Raw genomic sequence first — 9,205 nt, forward strand, 5'->3', positions numbered from 1 at the left:
ATATTAAAATGAAAGCTTAAGATTTAAATATAAATATCTGTATTATGTCACATTTTTACAGTCCTAAAGGACTTCAACTAAGCGTACATCAATACCTGTGGAGCCAGAGACCCACAGAGATCACCTGTCTCTTTGTGTTTAGGCACAGGACTTCCGTATCTACAGCCAGGAAGTGTTGGAGTTTGGGGAGAAAGTGTGTTTCCTCCTCCTCCTGCCACCTTCAGATGAAGTCTGCACGGCTCCCGGTCAGAATAATCCATACTCCCCGCGCTCCGGCTTCCTCACACTGCCGCTGCAGATCTTTGAATTGGGTTAGTTTATAAAATTTTATGCAGTATTATATAAAAGAAATATTTGAAAAACTGCTGTTACTGTATGTGTTTCTCTATTTCAGAAGATTTTATATTTCTGTTTTTGGGTCTTATTGGATTTCTTTTCTTCCTCAGTGCACTTTAATGCCTATTGCCCCAGTTTCATCGGCCAGTACTGCAGGGTGTCCGCCTTGCTGGAGCTGGAGTCCCTCATGTCTCAGCAGGCACTACGGGAGGCCTTCTCTGAAGCCGAGCTCCTCGTGGCCAAGAAGAAACACCAACAAGTTCAGGAACACATGCAGGTATGACATACTGTCAGCATGTCAGCTATTTGTGATTTATCCGAGCCTGTAGTATAGTCTAGGTGTAAATATCCCATTATAATGGACAATCCCAGAGTAGCACAGTATTAGACGTCACTGTAACTTATGATCTTAATAACTTTCCCAAAGCAAATGGAGGAGGTGTGGCGGGATGTGAGATGGATTATGGATGCCTTGCAGTACGCCCGCTACAAGCAGCCGACAGGAGGCATCTCTGTAAGCTGGATAATTGACTTCTCTAAAGAGGTGATGCCTGACAAGCCTCCCTCTACCTCATCTCAACCAGACTTCTTGCCCTCTCCTATGCCTTCACCCGAACGCTGCCGTAAGCACTCAGGTCAGAAACACGTCTGATTCGTGTGGTTCCAAAATATATTTTTTGTACATGAGCAATTTTTTTTAAACCAGAAAATTTGATATTGTGGAATTATTGTACTCATTTATAAATTTCTTTCTTTTTCTTGCACCCTTTAGATTTTGCTGGACTCTCAGATGAGGAAGGCTCCTCTGAAGTTTTCCTCACTACCGACAGTGACTATGACTCCAGTCGTGCCCAGAGCCCCCGAGAGCTGGACCTGTTGCCCCCTTCACCTCTCTCGTCCTCTGCGCCCCTGGAGCCCCGTGGTTTCCTGCGCATCGACAGGGGCGGCTCAGGAGGAGGAATGCATCTCAGCGGGGGTGGACGTGGAGGGGGAGCTCTGCGGGATTCCACACCAGACGTCCTCCAAGCATCAGAGCCGCAGCACGGGAGAGAAGAAGAGAGGTGTGGAGGAGGTGGAGGCTTTCGATGTGGAGGAGAAAGGCGAAGGGGGGCTCCGGAGCTGTTTGACAGTGACTTCATCTTGCCCAGCAGGCAGATTGAGCTTTTGCACATCACAGAGAAGAGGCAGGCCTTCTGCGTGAGGACCAGCAGTCTGGAGTTCCCTTCCGCCCACCAGCAGCCTTACTCCTACCACACTACTTGCCCTTCACCTTCCACCTCACCGCAGCGAAGATGGCACCGGCCTTCATCAGTAGACCGCTGCTGTTCCGCTGAGCGCTGCCTATCACGGCTTCCGCCGGCACGCACATTATCAGAAGACAGCGGCACTCAGAGACTCGCCTCACCATCACCTGCTGCTCTCAGGAAAGGCTGTCATGCCACACTCAGAGTCTACCCGCAGTACCGCACAGGTCTGCCAAAGGAGACCAGCGTCAAGGTATTGATTCATTTTCCAGGGATTTTCACTCAGAGCGCCTCGTGTTTGTTTTGGCAAACGCTAATATCTCCTCCTACATTTCAGCTTTGTGTAACTACAGGCACATCCGCGCGGGAGATGGTCCAGCTGGTGGTGCAGGAGATGAACGTCGTGTCCCGGCGAATGATGGGAAGCAGTGAAAACGGTGACGAACAGGAGCAGTGTGTTTACTACAGTCCTGAACAGCTGAAGCACTTCGGCCTCGTGCTGGTTGTGGACGACAGAGAGAAGTGGTTACAGGACGACTTCTGTCCCCTGGAGCTTCAAAACCCCTGGCTGAGGGGCAAACTGTGTGTTCGTATTAAGGAGTATTCGCCACTAGCCCTCAAACAGAGCCGGGCCACCACAGTGTGATACTTCCCAGAAGTGAGAGGGGCAAATCTTAAGACTTCACCCCATGCCGAGATTCTGTTTTGATGAACGTACTGAACTGTCACGCTGTCTGCAGGCTCCTAAACTCTACAATTTTTTCCCTCTCACTGTGTTGATACTGTCTTCGGCTGCAGCTATATCATGTTGTCATATTTTCTGCTGTGTTCTGGTTATCTGAAATGCTACTCCGAGAATCTGTTTCCATGAAATCTGTTCTCCCATACGTAGAACCTTTCTTTTTTTTTGATGAACATCAGAGACCCTCATATGGACACCAAATGAACAATAACAGTAGAACAAAGAGAACACAGTTTTTTTGTGCTGTCAGAAGTCATTGGGTAAAAGATTGTGATGCTGAGCGAGATTAATGGAGCGTCTCTTTGACTTTTGGCGTGATTGAGGCCAGCAGATAGAGCCGTGCGAGCTGCCAAAATGACATGGGCAGCATCAGCGCCTCCCAGCCACACGCGGACACGGCTTTTCCTATGAACCCTCTTATTGTGCTGTCGGCTCCAGCCGTCCGGCCCCATGTTCCCAGGATGTGGGCTCTGGACTTAGCCCAGGAGGCAGGAAGGAAGGGGAGAAGTACAGAGGTGGCTGGCGTCTCTGCTCGGGGATGCAATGGACCCGACGATTTGGCCCGTCAACTTGTCACTCAACTGCTCTTGGCCACTGTACTGTCTAGCAGCAAGCAGCCAAGGAATTGAGAGCATGATAGAGAGTGAGAGTGAGGGGAAAAAAAGAGTGAATAGGAAGGAGGGTGGAGGTTACATCACATAAACCCCAGCACTAACTCTGGTGCTCCTTTTCTCCCTTTTGCAGCAACTAGTCTGCTGTGTAGTAGACTTAGTCACAGTGTAGCTAACCGATATGATCATCTTGTGGAGAAACACAAAATAAAACCAGCTGATTTGGGTTTTCAAAACAGAGAAAAAGCAAGCAATACTTTTTACTCTCTCCTTTTTTTTTGTTATTCTAATTGATGGAGAAAAAAAAGCATGCAAACCTTCCAGATTTGTGCCGAGTACATTTCAAGTACTGTAGTCATGCTGTGCTCAGAGTTAACTAGTTCAGTGTTTTGATGTGTTTGATTCAGTGGTGTTCCCAGATGCAACAGAAAACGGTGCACTTCAGTCTAGAACAAGTTATCCCAAAGGGTTGTTAAGAGGCCCACCATTTGTAAGATGCACACTACACAGTATATCCCAAACCAGTGTTGGTCAAGTTACTTGAAAAAAGTAATCAGTAACTAATTACTGATTACTTCCCCCAAAAAGTAATCCCGTTACTTTACTGATTACTTATTTTCAAAAGTAATTAATTACTTAGTTACTTAGTTACTTTTTAAAAACACAATTTACAACCTGAATAGGTGATAAAGCGATAGATCTTTCAGCCCAATTCTACTTTTTCTGCATAATCCATCATACAAAATGTAATCAAATGGAAAAGTCTCTTTTTAAAACTTTTATAGTTTTATTAATTTTAATCTTTTAACTTTATGCCACAAGCAAAAATTTAATTGTATGCAACATTCTCTGACTGGAAGAAATTTGTTTAATATTTAAACCTATTTTCTGCACATTCCAGCACATAAAATATATTTTTTTTGTGTTTACACTCAGTCTTTCAAATAGATGCAAGTAAAACACAGCAGAAAATAAATAAAATCAAAGACTAGCGGTCCTTTTGCTCTATTTTCACCTGTAAAGCAGGAGTTGGGTAGGCGGAGGTTTACCCTTGTGCAGGTGTGCCGCAGTGGTCAGTGGAAGGATATGGCAGTTTCTCTGTGAATTTCCCATTACGTGGTAGCGCACTTGGAGCTTGCTTGGAAGTTTAGGGGTTTTTTTCGCTGTAAAAAGAAGTTTTCTTCCCACACACAATGCTAATGGACGCTAATGTTTTTGTCACTTTTTATGGAATCAAACTTAAAGTAAGGTCAGTACTTCCACACTTTAAACGCTGCACGCTCATACTCTCTCCGGTACTCGATATATGATCCACTGTTGATCTGCACACAGCTGTTGTCACAACCGTCGCACTTGCTTACGTCACTGTCATGAGACATTCTCGCAAAAAAATCACGGTTTTAGTAACGCAGTAACGCAGCGTTCCTACGGGAAAGTAATGGTAATCTAATTACCGTTTTTGCAATAGTAATCCCTTACTTTACTCGTTACTTGAAAAAAGTAATCGGATTACAGTAACGCGTTACAAGTAACGCGTTACTGCCCATCTCTGTCCCAAACCATGTCTTACTCTGCTTTAAAATGTGTTACACATGAAACGACTTCAGCAAAGGGACTCATTTTTTGTTTTTTTTTTTACATTTCTACAAAGCGAGACTCGTGGCCAACAGATCGAGCCATTCGTATTTGTATTAATAGGAGGCTTTAAGATTATGTGTTGGTCCTACACACAGTTTAGCAGACCACCATCTGCATGTTGTTGCAGTTTCCTGTCACCAGGGGGCAGTGTCAAAAATCTGTGGAACACCTGGTCCACGGACTACTCATAGACAGTATAAAAGATGGAAACAGCTACCATCACATCACATTTTAACCTCAAAGACCACTCTACTCAAATTGAGCACTTTTTACTTTACTTACTATACTTTTTATTAAATCATTCACCCAGTAACACACACATACAGTACTATTATTCAGTGCCTAAGCACTAAAATTCACATGCACGCTCACACTCTGATGTATTAATCGAGGGAAACTTGGAGTTCAGTATTTTGCCCAAAAATGCTTCGGCATGCAGACTGCAGGAGCTGGAGATCGTGTCACCGATGTACCGACGAGTTCTGTCTCCTGCCACCATTGCCATGGGTCTGCCACCAGGTGTGATTGGTGACCCCAAACTCAGCTGCTAAGCACTCGTCAATAAAAAGTCCATCGCCAATAAACATACCCTGGGTATATTAGTTTTTGAAACACCGTACTACGAAGATTTACAAAATGAACTCTAACCAAAATGAGTGACTGAGACCATAAAGTCAGCTGGAAAGTGTTTACAGAGGTCAAGTCAAGTCAGAGAGTTATCCCAGACTCCTCTATGGGACCAGAAGTCTTTTTGCAACCACAGGTAACACCCCCTGGTGGCAGTTAGAAAGAATGCAGGTTTAAAGGACTTTATCTTAGTTTTACTTATTAATACCGGAAACTACCTCCATCTTTTATGCTGTCTATAAGACTACTCCATCAGCTTGGTACACCAGCCAGTTTTGGGTAAGACTGACACTATAACCTATGAAGAGCTGAAATGAAATAGAGTGCCCACTTTTCAGCTGCTCAGTATTCACTCTATATCCCCATTGGGCTGTACACTGTTGGGTTTTAGAGGATAGCACACTCTGGTGGACTGCATAAGCTGCATGCCCAAAATTCTTCACTTTGCGTAGCCAAATACCTACGCAAATGGATACAGACACGGGACCATGAATTCTGCATTGAACAGCTGCTCTCAACTTACTTCAAGCGTATAGTGGTATCCCATCTGTTCTTGCACTGTAATTCTGGTTGATCAGGTACAATCTCCCACAAAATTTGCGCAACACTTTGTGGGACTACATCACGCAACACCAATTGGGTCTTCAGCTAGCCAACACAAGGTAGCTTGGTAGTCACATCATGGAGTCATAGACTAATGCTACAATATTGAGATCAGGCTCAGGTCTGCAACCACTTGGAGTCAGTCGCCATCTTTGATGATGTCAAAGATGTAAAATTTCAATAAGATAAAGTCATTAGGAATCTACACGGAATCTATTAGTAACAACACAGTGATTTACTGCGATAAATTGACAAAAAAAATCGCATATCTGTTACATCTAGATGCACAAAAATTCTAATTAAACAGAAATTAACATTAGCTACTTACATTCAGAGTTCAGCCAGAATCTCATAGACAAAAATAAAAAATCAGATTCCTTCACAAACAATAATGTTGTTGATGCTGGCTGGCAATTCAACTACAAAATGACACACGTGCTTGGTGACGTGTCACAGGCAAATTTCACTCACTGACTGACTCACATTGATGACAACGCATTGATGGTCTGTCTTTGTTTATAAATTACATGCCAGTTAGTTGCAAACCTTTGACAATCTGTATGAGAGTGACTGCAGTGAGTCTGAGTCAGACACCAACTGTTTGGAGACAAGTTGCCTCCACCAGGTGACCAGGTGTGCAACCTAGCCTGCAATCAAGCGTTGTCACTGCAAAAAAAACCAAAAAAAAGAAAACAATCAGCACAATCACTCGGTAGCCACAGATTTTTTTTTCTATTTACAAGGAGGTTACCATCCTATTTTTACTCTAGTGTGACTGAATCACGCTGCACATAAGACAACTTTGACATCAAAAGTAAATTTGGGTTTGGCAAAGCGCTCAGTTAAATAAAACAACTGATGCCAAGCGCACATTCTTGCTCTTGGTCTTGCAGTTAAAAAGTAATGGCTGGCTTGTTATGACTTATACTCGTGCACTTAGCAAAGCTGTTGACTCACTGGTTTTTGAAGATGCCCACATCAGAAACTTTTCACATCTCATTTAAATTTAAAAAATCATCTGCTTCACTCAGCTGACTGTATAACTTTTAATACTGGCTTCTGCTGTATATTGGTAAACTGCACCAAAGAAGCAGTTCAAGTATGGGAATTTGTATATTGTTGCTCTGACTGTAATTACCACTTGTGGCCACAGAGGTCACTGTTGCCTATCCTCGGCAAATGTTACATAATGTTCTTAAATCTACTCTACCTCCAAAATATGACATCAAAAATATTCCTTCAAATTTCTTATCAATCAGAACTTAAAAGCCAGAATGGAGATTTCTTCATTCTAAATTATACATTACAATTTCAGCCTTATTTCCTGTAGAAAGCGTTTGGGACTTTGAGAATCCCATACAGGTACAAAACACCATCTTTTCTTCTTTTTTTAAAATTATAATTCCATTTGTTGTAACTCGGAGATGCTACCAGCAATAATGCTAGCAATCTTGCTATACATAAAGCTCCATCGAGAATTTCCCCACGACACATAAATTGTCTCAGCAAAGGCAATTCTCAAGGAGACCTGTATTTTTCTTATTAACCCCTATTCATTCTTAATGAATTGGGCCTCTTACCAATCTACACTTTCTTTTTTTTTTTTTAGATAAACTACTGAAACACTTGAAACACAGCAGTCTGTGCATAGTTTACAGTATCTCATTTTAACAGGAAGTCTTTTTTTCCCCTCTCAGCTGTTTTCAGCCTATGATGAATAGGTTTCCTCTTCTAAAATGTCAGCCAAGCTCAGCAACATCTTACCGTCACAGTGACCTGCAGAATTTTCAAATGTAGCACCAGAAAGGTCCAAAGGAGGAGAGTTTGATGAAGTCGGTGGACCTGGCCTCAGTTACTGTAGCATTCCAGGTTCACAAGATGCCGTTGAAGCTTTCACAGAGGGAGCCAACAGTGGTGTCTTTCAAAGTGTTTACAGACTCGACTTACTTTCCGTACTCCTTTTGTTTACTTGTAACTACTGTATAAAGATGTCTTAAGACAAACTGTTGTTCTAATAAGTTGTAATTGGTTTTACTGATGGCTTGAACTCTGGTGTTAGCGCCTAGATGTCTTCTTTATTCGAACAGTTTAAAGCCGTTTTTACGAGGGCCATCTGCAAAAACAAATCACACAGCCAGAAACTGAACTATGTATATAGATGAACGAGACCAGCGTGGATGAATGTACTGTATCGGCCCTAAATGTGAAAGTAAATGTAAGACGGGTTATCATAACAGAGGTCAAAGATCAGAGAAGTAGCAGGCTGGTTGTTGTTTTTCTTTTTTTCTTTTCAGAATTGTGCTGAACGGGAAAAAATTCCCTTTCCAGTCCAAAAAAAAAAAAAGAGTTAGGCACCATGTTTACAAGGAGTTGGCAGATGCATCAGGCAAAGTCATGAAGGAGACATCACGTCACTTTTTTAAAATCTATTTTTATTGAACAATAAATGAATATTACAAAATGAAAGCCTCGGTTGTTTTTGTGGTTTCTTCTCTTGTTATTGCCGCACACAAGTGTAGGAAGCCTCTGACCTTCATGTGTGTCCCACTGAGCAATAACAACTTCTTTTATGTGATATTACCTTTTTACACTTCCTGTTTCACAGATTGTCCACTCTACAAATGAACTGCACCACACTTTCCTAGTTTGTGAAAGCTGAAAACTCTGTCAGCGTCACTGACATTTTTAGCTAGAAGGACCAAGCAAGCTTGTATTTCAAGTGTGTGTAGATCTGATTCTGTGGGGCTTATTCTTTTAGTTTGAAGTTTCAGCCACATGCATGATACATTCCCAAAAGCCATTCATTCATCTGATATGAATGAGGGTGACAAATAGAGGGCTCTTGTTGCTATATTGAAATGACCTCACCGCTCTTTGCCACCCAGTTGATGAAAACTGAATGGTGGGCAGCTGCACTCTGAATCTTAGCCTATAAGTGGAGAGGGAAGGGCCAAATAAGGCAAACAGAGTAAACTCCCCATGGATGAACAGTAAAGTTTTTACTTTTATATATTATTTTTATATTGACAGGAGTGGTTTTTTTTTACTGTCGTTTTCGTACAAAGCTTGAACGAAGATTAAGTATTAGAAAAGTACTGTGAAGATGTGACAACACGGCCTTCAACAGTTTCATGGTGACAGTGTGTTACCTGAGCTTTATGTTCTTACATGGGTCCTTTAAAGAGGAGGTAAGTATGTGTGCAGAACTATATTCAATATATGATGTGTAGAAAACAATTGTTTTCACAGAACACTCATATATTATATAATCCAAATTCAAACGCAAGCATCACGTTTTGAATTAAATGAAAACAAATTCAGCGACAGATATGTCTTTTATGAAAAAGAAGTATTCTCTGTGAAAAAAGACTGTAAGAAAAATTCATTCGGCTGCCCTAGAGAAC

At 42.1% G+C, this 9,205-nt stretch overlaps 1 protein-coding gene across 3 annotated transcripts in view; it reads left to right on the plus strand.

Annotated features, from left to right (window-relative positions):
• ankfn1b (ankyrin repeat and fibronectin type III domain containing 1b) overlaps nucleotides 1–8,267 on the plus strand; it is a 156,307-nt gene extending 148,040 nt beyond the window's left edge. For all 3 annotated transcript variants that reach the window (XM_084937891.1, XM_084937890.1, XM_084937892.1), the window contains 5 exons: nucleotides 143–311; nucleotides 447–613; nucleotides 764–971; nucleotides 1,109–1,833; nucleotides 1,918–8,267. In XM_084937891.1, coding sequence (XP_084794017.1) covers nucleotides 143–311; nucleotides 447–613; nucleotides 764–971; nucleotides 1,109–1,833; nucleotides 1,918–2,226 — 1,578 coding nt within the window. In that variant the 3' untranslated portion in view covers nucleotides 2,227–8,267. The remainder of the gene's footprint in view (nucleotides 1–142; nucleotides 312–446; nucleotides 614–763; nucleotides 972–1,108; nucleotides 1,834–1,917) is intronic.
• The last annotated feature ends 938 nt before the right edge of the window (nucleotides 8,268–9,205 follow it).

Source organism: Perissodus microlepis, chromosome 8 (assembly GCF_051167445.1).
Source record: "Perissodus microlepis isolate ML-2025 ecotype Zambia chromosome 8, ASM5116744v1, whole genome shotgun sequence".
Classification (NCBI taxonomy): Eukaryota; Metazoa; Chordata; class Actinopteri; order Cichliformes; family Cichlidae; genus Perissodus; species Perissodus microlepis.